General features: G+C 37.6%; 1 protein-coding gene across 1 annotated transcript in view; it reads right to left on the reverse strand.

The window, feature by feature from the left end:
* The window catches only part of DHX15 (DEAH-box helicase 15), a 73,776-nt gene that overhangs the window by 15,788 nt on the left and 40,449 nt on the right, over positions 1-17,539 (reverse strand). Inside the window, exons 6-9 of the mRNA XM_054029183.1 lie at positions 14,720-14,887; positions 8,349-8,435; positions 2,130-2,279; positions 1,691-1,799 (exon numbers count right to left, since the gene is read on the reverse strand). Of these exons, the coding sequence (XP_053885158.1) occupies positions 1,691-1,799; positions 2,130-2,279; positions 8,349-8,435; positions 14,720-14,887 (514 nt within the window). The remainder of the gene's footprint in view (positions 1-1,690; positions 1,800-2,129; positions 2,280-8,348; positions 8,436-14,719; positions 14,888-17,539) is intronic.

Consider the following 17,539-nt stretch of genomic DNA (forward strand, 5'->3'; position numbering starts at 1 on the left):
AGTCAAAGCCTTTATTTAAGTGAGCTAATTTACCCTATTAAAGATGGCTACAAGTTTATCATGACATCTGGGTTTCAACTGTAATGAACTTCAAAAATTTTACTACTAGAAAGCCTAAGCTTAATTCTTACTATTCTCTCTTTAACTTGGCGCATTTGAAAATGTGTTTTTTTTTAAATGAAAGTGTTTCTGGGTCTACAGAGAGAGAAAGTGCACACCAACAGGTCCATACATCTGAGACACGGCAAGCAGCTCTGTATTTGCTGTAACTTGCAAAAAGGCTGTGTCAGAGGGCATGGTTTAACTATTGCTTTACCAATTAATAGGGTGACCAGATGTCCTGATTTTATAGGGACAGTCCCGATTTTGGGAGCTTTTTCTTATTAGACACCTATTACTCCCCCACCCCCATCCTGATTTTTTACACTTGCTATCTGTTCACCCTAGTAATTAAGAATGTATTAAATTTATCTTGCTCAAAATTAAATATTACATCTCCACCCTGTTTCTTGATAGTTTTGTCATTCTTTCGCAAAAATTATGTTAGTAAAAGTTTGGCATCTTCACCAACAAGAACCTCAATTTTTATTGCAAAGGATACTTAATCTGCAGGCTAAGTTTTGTTTTTAAAAAGCACTTTTCAGAATCCAGTCACAAGTGGTATGAAAAGTGTCAAATATTTAGTGACATGGACATATTTTATTATACCAAGTGCACTGACGTGTCTTCCCCTTCCTTTAGTTTCGTACAAAGTCAGTCCAAAGTCACTTTTTGAATACCACACTATTTTAGGCCAGACTTTAATAAAAAAAAAAAAAAAAAAAAAGAAGAGAACTTTAGATGCCTGCAGTCTCAACAAACATCCTCTGGTCCTACAAAAATGCTATCCTTGTCCTCTATTCTCTATGAATGTATAGAGATAAAGTATAGAGTAATACTATTTACCATTATGCACATCTCCTGCATGGGAACAAGGATTCTGACTTATTTGTATGACTGTATTCCAGTGCTTAAGAAGGACTTAAACATACTGCCATATATCATTTTAAAAATCAGTGCCCAGCCTGATATTTAAGTAGCAACATGAACTGGCTTATTTTAAATTTTTAAAGGTTTACAAAAATTAAATTCACAATTGAGCTGGAACTTTCATTTTATGCTTCAATATGCCAAAGTGTGCATTAAACTTTAAAAGTACTGGCCAATTTTATTTACATGAGATTGTTAATTGATGTGCAATCAGATTGTGTAATCAAGGTGTTAAGTAAAAAAACCTCATTAACTAAACTAATAGGTTTTTCTAACACAGATGATTTGATTTTGCCTTATCCTCTCCAAACAGGGGGCATGTTGTGGAGTTCCTTGCTTAAATAAAAAAGAAAGCACTCATGCAAGCAATGACAGAAAGATGAGTTGTGTTTTGTTATTGGGGCTTTTTTGGGTGGGGGGAGGAGAGAGGAGGTAACAAAAGGGTGTGAGCACTAAAAATCCGGATAACCGGAGAAAGCTGATTATGGGTAATCACAAAATAGTTAAAATACAACTAACAGATAGAATGGTAGTTCATTTTATTAGTCCCTACTTACACAATATCCCTGAAATTAAAATATTCTAGAGTAACAAAGTAAACTACTTACAAAAATACATCTACAAGATATAATTCTAAACAAACCTGATATCAAAGTCATACCTGGTGGGTCCATAAAATCAAAGTGCACCAAGTCATCTATACCAAGTTTTTTCAGCTGTAACACCACAGATCCCAAATTGGATCTCAGAATTTCAGGGTAGGTGTTGTCCTGGACCAAAAAACAAAAAACAACAAGTTTGTTTTCCACTTTGCTTTTAATTCTCCCGCCTTTCCATCAAACTTAAACACCCTGGCAATATCTGGTAAAGGTGAGACAAAGTGGGCGAGGTAATATCTTTTCTTTGAGCACTTTCTTTTTAAATTCTGTGGATTATGGAGTTGTTGTACTTTGTTCCACTTTTTGTTTTTGTGAGGGGTGGAGTTATCAGGGTTTTATTTGGGGGGGGGTGAGGGAGTCGAGAGGGGGTGTTTTGCCAGTTGTTGCAAGTTTCTTACACGGTAAAGCAATTTTTGAGATTCTACATTCAAGTAATCTTACCTGCATTTCAGTTTTGTATGCCTTCTCCGTATAGAGCCTGAAGCACTTGCCTGGCCTAGTACGACCAGCACGGCCAGCTCTCTGCTGAGCAGATGCTTTGCTGATCGCTGTCACCAATAGAGATTCAACTCTAATACGAGGATTGTATACCTATGTAATAGTGGAGTCCGAAGCAGGGAAAAGAAAAGTGAGTAACACACACACACGTAGGTAGAAATGCTATGCAGGAAATAAAAAGATATTAGACTAAATTTTCAAGCACTGCTTCTAACTGAAAGATTATGTGCATTCATTAATGTCAGAGAAACTTTCTGGCTACAGAAAACAACTGGATTGGTAATGGAAAGCTTCAAATACATTTGCCCGTCTAAACTAAGAAATGTTTACTTTTCAACTCATTTGTTAACATCTTGTCCAGCTAGGCTCCCTGTCCACTTTTAATGTGTGTATGTTTAGATTGTAAGCTTCTCATGGCAGGACTAATGTCTCCCATTTGTTCTATATAATGCTAAACACACTGCTGGTGCTCAAATAATTCCATGCAAAAACAGATAGCCTCAATGTAATTATAAGATTGGATAATCAAGTACCGACGGGTCAGGAAATCAAAAACTAGTAAAACTGTGCTGATGACATAAAGCAAGACTATATTTTAAAACATAAGTAATCTGTCATGTAGTACAAAATACAAACTGGAAATTAAAGAACTTTCCTTACACTAGATACAATACAGGTAGTCTGCAGACTTGCTCGAATTTTTGTTTAAAATCTATGTTAGGATGATACACACAAAAATTAGTTCAGTAGTTATAAAGTTACGGACATCTAAAGAGAAGGCCCCATGATCTAAGCTGCTCTAAGGTGCGAATTGATCTAAATAAAACATAAATATTCTTCAACTCAATAGCATTAAACATTCACAAATATAATATTAAACTACTGAACATGTTTTCTTCAAAGCTACAGTATATACTCGCTCATAAGCCGAATATTTTTGGTAAAAAAAGGACGCATCAAAGAGCGGGGGTCGGCTTATAAACGGGTCTACACCAAAATTTGGTATTTTAAACTCTAATGCAGGGGTCGGCAATCTATGGCATGTGTGCCAAAGGCGGCATGCGAGCTGATTTACTGTGGCACCCTGCTGCCAGCCTGGTGTCCCTGCCGCTGGCCCCGCGCAGCCCGCTGCCGGCCTGGATGGATGGAACCGCGGGTCGGCAGTGGGCTGAGTGGGGCCTGCAGCTGAGACTCCGGCTGGCAGGGGCCGGCGGACGGAACCCCAGACCAGCAGCGGGCAGAGTGGCTCAGCCTGCTGCCAGTCTGGGGTTCCATCTGCCAGCCCCGGTAAATGTAAAATGTGTTACTGGCACGCGAAACCTTGAATTATCACGAATAAATGAAGACTTGGCACACCATTTCTGAAAGGTTGCCGACACCTGCTCTATGGAATCATTAAATTGAGTATCTAATACACTGTCGTTTTGTTTACTTGGACCGTCTACAGGCATGGAGCCCCCCAGCTCCCTGTGGCCACAGTTCGCCATTCCAAGCAATGGGAGCTGCCGGAAAGGGCGCCACTTCCCGCAGCTCCCATTGGCTGGGAACGGCGAACCGCAGCCACAGGGAGCTGCAGGGCTCCATACCTGCAGACGCTCCAAGTAAACAAAATGTCCCGACCTGCCAGCGGCTTACCCTGACGGGTAGGGAGACAAAGTTTTCCAACCCCTGAAATATAGGGTCGGCTTATGAAAGGATCATACAGTTTTTGCTATTTTACTTAACAATATTTGGGAGGTCGGCTTATAAATGAACGGACTAATGAACGAGTATATACGGTATTTGTTTTGTAGATCAAGACTAAAAAATAATCAAGACAAAAATGTAAAAATTACTACAACCTACATATAGGGTTATATTATAAACTAGTCTCTGCTCTACAGTTTATTTCACAATGATTTTTAAGGCTCTCAAGAGACTATATTTTGAAGTAGAAGTAGAAGTAAACTAGGGAGACAGTGTGGCTTACTCACTAGAGCACTGGACTAGTACTCAGGAGGCTTGGGTTCTATTCCTGGCTCAGCCACTGTCCTGCTGTGTGACCTCACATAAAGCACTTTACCTCCTTATTTCCCATCTGTAAGTTGGATCTTTGTAAAGTGCTTTGAGAGCTAATGATGAAGAGCTAGGTATTTTTATTAGTAGTAAAATTTTACCTTTTACCTTTTCACTTGAATACTGAATTTGCTGACCTTTAGTGATGTATTTCTCTAATGTTGCATCAAAACAAGGGTTTTTTTGCATGGAATTATTATTTTTTAAATTTGAAAAAATGCCAATGCATCTTCAATTTTATGATCTAGTTCTGTATGGGCTGATGCCTCCTGCACACAGTGAGACATAGCCAAAGCAACCCTCTCTCAAAGAACTGAGAAGACAAACTCTGGGCCAGATTGAAAGGCACCCTCATGATTTAGATTGATTTAAAAAAAAAAAAAAAAACCTGAAGCACTTCACAACATTTCAATGTTTTCGACTGCTATAACTTTTGATTAATAAGCCACAAGCACAGTCCTACTGTATATAAGTGAAAATATTTGAACATGCAACTTAAAACGTGACCTATTTTTTCAAACACAGCTTTTGCTTAAATCTCAGATGGAAAAACAGGCAGAAATCAAACACTGCTCTACAGCCAAAATGCTTCTGAAATAAATGTCGTCAAACTTTACTAATTCTGGGTCACTGAGAACGAAAATGATGCTTAAAATTGTTCATTGGCTCTAGTTTTCAAGATATGCTATTGGGTCAGTATATACGACCCTTGACTTGGGAATGGCGGAGGATAAGTGAGTTATAAAGGGAAGGGATCTCAATTTAAACCAGAAATGACTAAAATACATCTTTGACTGGATCTAGGAATAAATCTATGACTGGGTTTGGACAGTACTTGCTTTTTAGGCAAAACAATGAATGATGCAATCTGAAGCTGGTATTGCGTCATACATGATCTGAATTGCATCATGTTATTCCTAGAAGTCATGGATGATGCAATCATAACGAAGCTTACATCACTCTGCTGAACAAATTGCCCTATATCAGCTCTAGAAATCATACAGTGTCGCGCTCTCTTATTTGTCAGTGTTTGATTTTGCAAAGGGACACATTTCTGTTTAGCCAAAGTGAGCAGAGATGCCTCGTACTTCTGTGAACAATGCAGATAACTTCTGCTATGTTTGTGGTGAAGTGACTTTTGCATCACACAAGCGCAGTATAACCACTATGGTTAAGAAAGCCTATCACCTTTATTTTGGCTGTAAAATTGGAGATCAGGACAAGAGGTGGGCCCCACACATATGCTGCAACACTTGTGCAACAAATCTTCGCCAGTGGTTGAACAGGAAAAGGAAATCTATGCCTTTTGCAGTGCCAATGATTTGGAGAGAGCCAACAGATCACACCAGCAATTGTTACTTCTGCATGGTGCCTCCAGTTGGGAAAGGTGTGTCAAAGAAGAAAAAGTGGACTGTGCATTATCCAAACATTCCATCAGCAATACGCCAAGTACCCCACGGAGAAGGACTGCCGGTTCCTGATGCACCAGAATCATTCTCACTTGAGACAGACGAGGAAGAGGAAGAGGATGAAACTTCTGGTCCGGAACCATCAATGTCACAGGACCCACATTTGCTCCCATCCTCCTCCTCTGAACCACACCTCATAACACAAGGTGAACTGAATGACCTTGTCAGGGATTTGCAACTACCCAAGAGTAGGGCAGAGCTGTTGGGCTCCAGACTACAGCAGTGGAATCTCCTGCCAGGTGACGTTAGGGTTTCCATGTTCCGTGACCGTCAAAAGGATCTTGTCCCATTCTTCTTCATGGAAGGTGATCTTGTAGCCTGCAACAACATCGATGATGTGATGGCAGCCCTCAACATCGTTCACGATCCGGATGAGTGGCGACTGTTCATTGATTCATCGAAGACGAGTCTTAAAGCTGTTTTACTGCATAATGGCAATGTTTTGCCATCAATTCCAGGTGGTCATGCAGTCCATATGAAGGAAACCTATGACAACATGAAACAACTTTTGAGGTGCATAAACTATGACCAATATCAGTGGCAGCTTTGTGGCGATTTGAAGGTTGTTGCTCTCTTGCTTGGTCTGCAGACTGGATACACGAAGTACTGCTGTTTTCTCTGCGAACGGGATAGTTGTGCAAGAGATTCCCACTACATCAAGAAAGACTGGCCACTCCGACAGTCATTGGAGCCTGGGAGGAAAAGTGTTCAGCATCCACCACTTGTTGAATCAAGGAAGATTTTGTTACCACCCTTACACCTCAAGCTGGATCTGATGAAGAACTTTGTCAAGGCCATTGACAAAACACAAGCAGCTTTCAAGTACCTCCGTGGAAAATTTCCAAATTTAGGTGAAGCTAAGAAAAAGGAAGGTGTCTTTGTTGGTCCTCAGATTCGTGAACTTCTTCCAGATGATGCATTTGACCATGCACTGCGTGGCAAGGAAAAGACGGCATGGAAAGCCTTCCAGTTAGTGGCAATACATTTTCTCGGAAACAACAAGGCAGACAACTACAGGTTGTTGGTGGAAAACCTCCTCAAGGCATACAAAAGCCTTGGTTGCAACATGTTACTAAAGATACATTTTTTGCACTCATCTAGATTTTTTTCCACCGAACTGCGGAGCAGTGAGCGACGAGCACGGCGAGCGATTTCACCAGGACATTGCAACAATGGAAAAATGCTATCAGGGCAAATGGAGCCCATCAATGCTTGCAGACTATTGCTGGACAGTGTCAAGAGATGTTCCATTTAATGAATACAAGAGACAAGCCAAGAAGCGCCAAGTAGACACTGAATAGGACTAAACTATGTACATAATAGTTTTTTGCCTTTTGTTTCATAATCAATTTTATTTATAACCCTTTTGCTGATTTTTAAAGTGTTACATAAACAGGACAGGTGAAATATTATCATGTAAAGCAACCATAAACACATGAAAAGACCTAGGTTTACAATTTATGATTAAAACTCTACTATCTACACAATATACATAGACATAAAATGTAAAAACTTAAATATCTTAGAAACAGTAGCCAATCAGTTGTTTTAATTGTCATATTGACTTCAGCACATCAAATTACATAATAAATAGCACATTTTATCTCTGAAGCAGACGACTTCTCAAAAATTATAGACCAGTGTAATCAATCCAACCACTTTTGAGTTATGCATGTACGATATTTGACTGCACAGATGGGACTTTATTGAGATTTCCATGTTTTAAGAAAAATCATGAGGAAATCTCAATAATGGATGAACTGCATTTGCTCAAAGTTTCAAAAAATCATTTCTGGACTTGAGACCAAGACGACCATTCCAGCCCAAGAATTTCAGAAAAGTATGAATAATTAAAAGGAGAGGGTTGGAGCAAGTCTGTAATGCAAGTTAGACCTTTTTTGTTACCCCTCATCTCTGAAGTCAGCACACAACAGTAATTTTCCTTTTGATTGAGTAGGACTGGACACTAATTTTCAGTCCAGTGATAGCTCCTTCAAATGGCCTGAGTATCCTGTAGAAAGTAACAAGACAAAGCTTTCCTTCGGTAGGTGAATGTGCTGCCACCGCTGCACTTGCAGCCCCTACAAACATGTGTCCTGAACTCTGTTGCACTGCTATTTGTCCACTTGGTTAGCCCACATCTTTCACCCCTCCTTTCTATAGAGACTGAACCTGTGCTACTGCTCCTTCACCCCATACCTGTCCTGGGCACCGGTGCAAAAAACCCCCAAGCCTCTGACCAAACACCCCACTCCCTCGCAAATAAAACACAATAGAAGCAAAGTGAAAAACTAAATCAGTTTCACTTGGCTACTGCTGAACCATACGGTAAAGAAAAACATTTTATGTAAGAGCCCTAGAAACAAAATCCTGCACTACTATTGGTAATATTACATAACAGGGAAAGGAAAACATGGAAGTCTCTGTTCCTGTTTTCAGTTGGTCAGGCAAAAGTAGAGACGTTCACAGCCAGAACACCAAAGGCCTAATCTTCTCCTCACAAGATGAGATTTCTCTTTTACAAAAGACATGAAATAATATTTGTAGAAATAAAAGAGTTATGTGCAAGCTAGGTTCCCAAACATTTTCTGCCCTAATTAAGCAAGAAGCAATTTAGGTTAAGACAGCACATATTTACCTTTTGCTTAGCAAATCCAGGATCAATCACAAACACAACACCATCTATTGTTAATGATGTTTCAGCAATATTAGTGGATACGACAACCTGTTGAAAAACAAAACATGAAAATTTGTACATCAAGATACAGATACTATAGTAAATATAAACAACTTAAACATGCAATAATACATGAAGCTACGATAAGAGCAGCAATTCAGTATCCACACTAGCTTTTTGAAGTCTTGAGAGCAAATTCTCAGTTTCACTATGTTAACCACCATTTAGAGCTGTGACTCAGCACAGTCACAAACAAGAATAAATCTCACTGGAACCTATAAACTGGCATTCTGCTGATGAGAAAGCCCTAATTTTGTCTACTAAGAACTCCCCCCTCTCCCTTGTTTTCCCCATTGAAAACTCAATATAGTTACAAAACCTGCTAGTTTACAAATAAAGTTCCAAGGGCTAATACTGATGTTAATCATGGCTTTACACATCTGTTTCACACACTGCAGGTACAAATCTATTAAAATGAATGTTACCTAAAGGATTCAAAAATGTATAAAATCAGTGAAAACTAATTAACTAGAATTGCAATCATGTGTTACATAATGTACTACAGAGAGTACAAATATGAAGCTTTTCCCCAGTCAAGACCTGAATTCAGGGTTCTGAATATTTTCTGCATTTCTTTCCCTCCTATAGGTACTAATGAAATCCTCTATTAACAATCACAGAATCCTGAATTAAGATCTTGGTAAGTAAAATCCAGAAATGTCCATGTTTAATTACTCCATTTTAAAAATAACAGAATCATCATATGTCCAAATATCACCTTTGTGCTCATATTTTTAAAATTACTGCAATAAAACAGTTGGACATTTAAAGTCCAACTTCTGTTAAAGTCGAACTGATTTTCATACCAAGATTCCATTCACTTAATTTTTATACATACAGGTATAATTTAAGTGGAACGCACTCCACCACAAAACATTAAGTTGTCATCGAACTACAGTGACTGTAAATAAATGAAGTTAAAAGTTGTTCTTTTACATGAGTTTTTTTTTAAACTTGTTTAACTACAAAAGAAACATCTCTAGACCGTCTCCAGCGTAATACCCAAGGGAATTTAAACATGCCTTTCACCTGTGAATTGCAAAGTATTTTATAATGGTAAATATCTACATTTGATGGATTAGGAACTTGAGGCAAACAATATTTGTCCCTGATAGGAACAAAGTCAGTGACAGGGTATAGCCCTCCAGCTTCCTTCCCCTAACCACTTTGCTACTATTTACCCCAGCTATCTCTTCCCAGCAAGATTTCTATGCAAGCCCACACTCTAAATGCTACTATACAGTTAAAATAATACAGAGGTTGAAAAATATTTCTGTACTGAACTGGAATTGTATCAAACTCAAACAAGAAACAGTACGTTATATAGAGCTGTTCAAACAAAAATGAATACATTCATCCAGATGTCATCAGTACAAACTTGCCACTTAAATAAAAGCCATAAATACTTGAACAAATTAAAATAAATTATGACAGAACAGCTTGATACATTTTCACATTAATTCTATTAATCATTTAAAATGTAAATTAAACTAGTCTGTGTTAAAGGGTTAAATTAATCCACCTCCATAAACTACACACACACCCTGACCCAGCTTGCTATGAGATACTTAATTATTATAAATACATTTTTATATGAGCCTAACATGCATAACATTTTTAGCTCTGCAGATGCGCTCGGCATCCGTGCCCACATTCCGAAAGTCCCAATTGGGAGTGGAAGCCGTGGGCTCCACCCATAACATTTAATATTCCCCAGAAGAGCCTATTGCCAATTAAGGCACTTCTGCTGCTGAAAATTCTATGGGCTCACCTTGCTGCTATGTGCTCAGTCCATATAGACACAGTAATAGTTATTGCATGTCACAATCTCCAAAGATGCCACTCAGCATATCAGGTGAAAAAAATATGTACTGCCCAAACCTTCCATAGTCCAAACCCATAAGTTTTCTATTGTAAATGTCCCATGAAACTAAATGATAAGCATACGTACTTAACTGCTGTTTTAAGTATGTAAAAGCCTTTGAAAAAATCCTACGCTTAAAACCAAAATGGAAGTTAAAGCATGAAAAGTTGTTTTGAAATTAAAAGAATAAATCAGTGCTAAATTACACAAAATATAAGTTATGACTATTTAACAATTTACCTGGTTTTGTAATTGCAAAGTGGTTCTATTAACTTGATATTTAAATACCTATTTAACAATTTGCTTCACATAATTTTCTTTTTAGAGACTTGTTTAATTTAGTTATTTGACTATTAGATTATTTCTATATACAACGGCTTTACCCAATGCCTCCAATGAATTTGTAACTGTTCATGACAATAAAACAACTTGGGATTTCAATTCTCGTGTGCTCTATTGATACAGGTTAATTGACAAGAGTAGAATTGCATGATATATGACCAGAGTTCTCTTCTCATTTATGCCAAATGTGTTATAAAAATATTTGGTTTTTAATATATATTTAAGATGAAGAATTCAATCAGTGAAAAGCAATCAACTAATAGGAAATGCAAAGTATCCTTCCATTATAGGTGTTGGAACTAGGGATGCTGGAGGTGTGGCTGGCTTGAAGTGGATTCCATTATGTACAGGGTTTACAATTTCGTTCAATGGCTCTCAGCACCACCACTATAAAAATTGTTCCAGCACCCCTACCTTCCATGAGAGAGCATGAATAGCACATATGGCAGCAGATCTCTGGCATACTGATCTGAAGGAAAACATGCTCATCCTTGCCCATACACCACGTAACAGTTTATTCAGTAATTGCAAGGGAATAGAGCTAATGACCCTTTATTAAAAAATATAAAAACAAGGAACGGGACTGTACTTTGTGTTTATGCCAGCACTGGGGACCTACAACAAAGATATTTACTGATTTTCTCTAGGGTTACACCAAGGGATACAACAGTTTAGTCTCTCTCCAGTTTGACTACAGCTTTGCTAAATGTTAGGCTCGTTAAAGAAGTAAGCCCTACAACTTTCAGACCTGAATTTAAAATATATTAAATATACCTGAATTTAACATATTACACTTGTGTAATATAGTGAGATTCCTTCTTTCTATAATGAAATGCTTAATTAATAATACCATACCTTTTAAAATGTGCCTGCAAAATCTAATCATTTTAGAGGAACTGGAGTTAGCACGACAATTAAATTGTGTTTATTTGCTTTGCAACCACTAGGAATTGTTCGCAATTTTTAAAAAAAACTATGTAAGTATACCTCTACCCCAATATAACGCGACTCGATATAACACGAATTTGGATATAACGCGGTAAAAAGCAGCGCTCCGGGGGGGCGGGGCTGCGCACTCCGGTGGATCAGAGCAAGTTCAATATAACACGCTATCACCTAGAACGCGGTAAGATTTTTTGGCTCCCAAGGACAGCATTATACCGGGGTAGAGGTGTAACTTAGGAGCCCAAATTCAGTTTGAAAAGTGATGTGGACTCCTAAATCACTTGTGCTTTTTTTAAATTTTACAGTCTTTAAAATCCTTTATATTACAACCAAATTTGTAACAGAGTAATTAGACATCAATACAACACTTGGAAAAGTATAACATGATGGCATCGAAGCAGCATTGCTTCTTTAAGGGGGATCATTTTCAGATAACTTGTTTATCTAATCTTGAGTTAATAGAAAACTTGGCATATATGGTTTAGATTTTGATAAAATATCTTAAAAGTATGATGATCTAAAAAAGCTATATCAAGGGTAAGTATGCTGGAGGACAAGTCTACGAATGATTTAAAAGCCTGAGTAAGCACATAGAGTCCAATACGGTCCAAAACAGAGTCAGATGCCGCAAATCTAGGTTTTCCTTTAAAGAAGTTTATAGCCCTTATGGTTGCAAAGAAAATCTTCAAAATGTGAACCAAGTGTAAAATGTTGGAAAGGTACATTAAAAAGCCTTGCACGCAGCTTGCAAGAGATGAAAGATAACCTGATTCATTTCATTGGTAGGCACTGTGTGAACACCTTCAAGGAGCTTAATGATCTAATCCAGGCTAACGACATTTTCATATACGGCTGTACAAATCTGTGCATAAATTTGCACAACTACAACTGTATGTACAAATCGGTTATTTTTTCCTGCACCAGTAGTACTCTATGTAACAGTAACATTACCAACTTAAAAAGTTATGGCCCAGGAAGAGGGTAATGTTCTCAATTCTTTTAGAAGCTAGAGCAGTTGTACATGGCGGTCTTGACACACTTTTAGCAGCTTGTCCAAAAATAAGGTGCAAAGATACAACAAGCCTATTAGATGAGTGTTCCTGGCCCAGGTACGGCAATTGTGACCTTTGTAGGTTCCTGGACTAAGTAAAAAAAAAATCAGCTGTCTTAAAGAAATCTTTCCTTGTTGATTCATTGTCCTGATGTTCCTCCATATAGGCGATGGAGTCCTCTGGATCACCTAAATCTAAATAAGCAGACATCTTCATCTTAAATCTGAAGCTGCCTTGCACAAGTGGCTGATCTTGTCCAAAAGATTTGGGGAGTAAAGGCAGCCTTGAGCTTCAATAACGCATCAAGAAACGCCAATACTGGCTGTACCAATAACTTTCATACAAGATGCTATGCCATAATCCAAGTTCTGGCCCTTGTTCCATCCACACAGCTAAAGTTCAAAATGTCCAAATGAAAGGTCATTTTCTAACTGCCAACAACCTGAGATCTGAAAATCAAGCTGCACTCTGGGTTGAGTATTTTGGCCACTAATAAAGATCCAGAAATCAGAATTTATTTAACAAGTTAATAACGCATAAATCACAAGAGAATAGAGCTTACTTTTTCATTACTATATTGGCTCTACAATAGCAAACATTTCTGTCACTAAAGCAACCAAATACAAATCAGAATAGAGAGAGAACAGGCACCATTTTTACATAGACACTTTAGATTAGAAGCCATTGCATGCATGTTTTTATGACTGATTTTGCCCACAATTTATACTTTTCCAGTCTAGCAATCCTTGTAACACAATACTTGCTACGGTTACAGTGCATTGGTGAACACTAGCACTGGTTTTGTGAAAGCTGTGCATCTGCATCTGTTATCCACTTATCAAGAAAACCAGACACTGTCTATTTTGAAGCACGTTGTATTTTAAACATAAAGGAAAATTTAATGAAATACAATGCTATCACTTATTCATCACGGAGAAGCAATTTCATTCATTCAAGTCATTTACTAATACAATCTTGTTGCAGCATTAGTTTCATGATTTCAGATTGTATGCTTTCTGCAATCAACTTCAATAGGAAAAAAGATCATTTCACTAGATTTAATAAGTGATTTATTCATCCAGAGCACAAGAAGTTGTCACTAGTAGTCTACATGCACTGTACTGCACTGAAAAGGCAATAATCAAGGAACAAACCCTGCCTAGAGCACATACAATGATTCAGCTTTGACCTTCAAAATCTTCTGTTCAACTTTATGAATGTTACAATTTAACATAGCCAGTGTAGGGTCCAATATTTTGGTGACCTTAGTTTTTTTAATCTATGTGGAAAATTAAGTGACTTCTAGTGTCAATTATACCCAGATGCACCAAAACTTCCAATCTCAGGTCGTAACATGTAAATTTTCAGTTTTATGGTAACCCCAATAGGCCAAAGGAGTTGGTATAATAAAGGAAAGGGGATCTCAATTCAGGGCATTTCCCAGCAAAGGAAAAAACAGCTTCTGACTTCCATTATTATTATTTGTTTATCTTAACCCATCGAATTCTTAAAAGACTAAAAAAAATAAAAATCAACAGACCTTGCCTTACAGCAGCATCCCTTGAAGATCAAGGGATAAGGCTTCTGCTGAGACCAAATTCCACATTCAAGATCCCTTAACTGGCCACCCACAGCATTTAAAATAAGGATTTTGTCAGACCCTGTTTCAGCTGATTTGAATTATCAAGGTATTACGTGAGCAAAGCATTTTCTGATAGCCAGGTCCCATTTGATTCAAAGCTTTAACATTCAACAATTCAGGGCTTTGTAGGTGGAAGTCTGTGCCTTGAACTGCACCCGGAAATAAACTGAAAGCCAGTGCAAATCAAAGCAAATGTAATATTTAATTTGACAGCATCCCTGTAAGTCCTTAACCTAAGAAACATTTGATTACATTGCTCAAGACTGCTTCAAAGTAAGAGTTGAGACCTAGCTTTCTATTTGTTGCTGTCTGAATACATTTAAGATTAACAATGGAAACGCACTATTTTTAACCTCCCCCCACACTACTATAACCAGTTAGATAGTAAACAGCACACTAAGGTACAAACATTTTCTGATACTATTACCTTTCTTCCTATTGCTCCACTTGGTTTTTTAGGAGGTGGTGGTTCAAAAATCCTCTGTTGTTGCTGTGGGGGAAGCGTGGAATATAATGGAATGATTTTGATGTCACCCACTTCAGGACCCAAATCATCAATTTCACGCTTTATCCTCTTACAGGCTTCATCAATCTCCTACAAAGCAAAAGTTGGCAAAAATAAAAAGTCATGAAAAGACTCATTTTATTTTAAAAACTTTGCATGGCAACTAAACTATTTCCAGCTATAAAACAGCAGATATCATTTTTACTTTTAAAACCAATCTGGGTGCTTGCAGAACTTCCAAAGGGATTTCCACAGCAGTCCATGATACATGTTCATTAGAGTACAGAAGTTGAGGTAACAACCTTATTTGCATTCAACACCCTTTTTCTTTTAGTCATGTTTCCTAATTAATTCTCTACAAATTGTACTAAAATTGAAATCTCTCACCCAGGAATATTAAACTGCACTCATGACCTTTTCAATTTTCACAATCTAAAAGAAATTGATGTGCAAGATATTTTAAATAAGCCAATTAAGCTTTAATGTCACGTATCACTAATGCAATTATATGGAAGATTTGCTTCATTGTACCTTACGAGAACAAACACCTTTGCAGTATAAACATGGATGTTCAAGAACCAGAGAGAACTCAATCCAATATTTTAGAGTTTATTTTAAAATTTGTTAAAATTCCATCTGAACTCAAAATCACTGAACTATTCTCAATGCTTGAAGAACATATTTTGTGCATTTCTATAGTACCGCAGTATCTAGTTTCTGAACTACAGAAAATATTTAATGCTGCCCATTCATTTACAACTCAATTTTACTTTAACAAATTTCACTTAAAATTTGTGAAATGACCCCTAATTATGGGAAGGTTTAATTAAAATAGGAAATTATAACAGCAGAATTTTAGGCCAGTTGCTAGTGATCCAATGAAATAGTCTCAGAACAGGAAACTATAGCAACCCCTGGTGGTATAATTGAAAGATGTCAGTATTAGCAGCAACATATTGCTGAAACATCTATTAGATGGAACCTATAAAAAACCATGGGAAATAAAAAAACATTTTACTAGTGTTTCACTTTTCTGCATATTATTATTTGATAGCAATTCAGTGTTTACAATTTATAACACTACACGCATCATTTTACAATGTTGACAGATGAACACCCTACATAGGCCCAACAAAGCAGAAACTACAAATGGTTTGCCAGCTTTCTTCTGACATTAGTTGAAGTGATATTTGGTTACACAGACCTAAGTTTCAGATCTTCTTGTAAGTTTAAATATACTAGGTACTTAAGATAAACCTCTTCTAGACAAAGGTAAGCCTTGCAAATTCCATGTTTACATTCATAAAAAGTCTCCAAGAATCTGCGCTAAAATGTCCCCTACTGGTCTGTTAAACAAAGGAGGAACTTCAAGTCTTAAGTCAAACTGCTTCAACAGACTCAAAGCACCTATATTGTAGCTTATGAAATGAGTGAATATTCAGAAAGGAGTAGCTAGCTCAATGCAGAAGTCTGACGTTATTAGGTACACTGCCCTTCCTGAAGTTGGAACCACACTTACCAATTTCCAGGGTACTTATGTTATCTAGGCACTTCCATTACAAATATTAACACAAATTAGATGGGTCACTGGCAAAATCAACAGTCAAATGATAAATAAAATAAATGCACCTTGCATCACGCCCTGAAAGTCAAAAGACTAGCTCTGATGGGATGCTACTAACAAATGCCAAAGACTGGGCCCCTCAAATGATAAAGCCCTGCTGCTGGTCACAAAGTGCTCAAATTTAAATACTAACTGAGGGAATCTCACAACTAATTTTATGTTTAAAACTGGATTTAAGACAAGCAAGCAGTCGGTCAGTAACCAGCAAATAAAAAAGCCAGGTGTCTTTTTCAAAGCCACACATTTCTCTTCAAAAAGGGGAAGCTGTAGTCTGTACCAGCTGGCACTTCCAAATATAATTTCAAGAGTAAGACTATTTTAATGAGTTCTGATTAGGATAACGTGTAAATGACAAATGCATGCAATGTCCATTGCTATAGTCACCGTGTGGACCTTATAATCTCCTTCCCAGCTGCACAAGGTGAAGGGCAACAATGGCTACTTCTGCTAGTCTTAGAGCAATAATGAACTCAGGAGGATCCTGTGGCTACGAACCATTTTGATGGAAAGACATGGGGTGTCTCCACCCTCAATAGATGGCATATTATTTCTCCAAATGCTTCCCCCCTGCCAACAAGCACTACTTCAGCCTTATCTATAACCAGCTCCCTTTCTTCCAAATCATTGCCTCTCACATACTAGGGGTCTGCAGCACATAAAAGCATTTAAAATATTCACTTCCAACTATGAGCAGAACTGAGACTTTTCAAAGAAAAGAGAGCTCGTTTCCAGAAAGTGGTCCTGAGATATGCTAATTTATAAATGTATACTAACAACAATGTGCTATGAGAGCATTAAGGATTCACAGTTAAGCATTCAGGAATCAAGAAATGCTAGAGTTAAGGCTTCAGGCGTAACTTTAACCCTCTCTATGGACACATTACAATGTCTTGAATTACACAACCATGCTGTATTTTTCTAGTACCAAAGATTTTTTTCTTACAACTTTTTCTTACAACCATTGTAGCATCTTGTACTACTCTGTGGATTGCAAAGTGATTACACAAACACAAGAGACATTAGATGAAGTGAGGCTTCTTTGGAGCCCTTGCTTTATTCACTATTCATTATTCAGAGAAAAAATTTTACAAGGCTGTAGATAAAAAGTCATAGGGTAT

The sequence above is a fragment of the Malaclemys terrapin genome, chromosome 5 (genome assembly GCF_027887155.1).
Source record: "Malaclemys terrapin pileata isolate rMalTer1 chromosome 5, rMalTer1.hap1, whole genome shotgun sequence".
NCBI classification, from domain to species: Eukaryota; Metazoa; Chordata; order Testudines; family Emydidae; genus Malaclemys; species Malaclemys terrapin.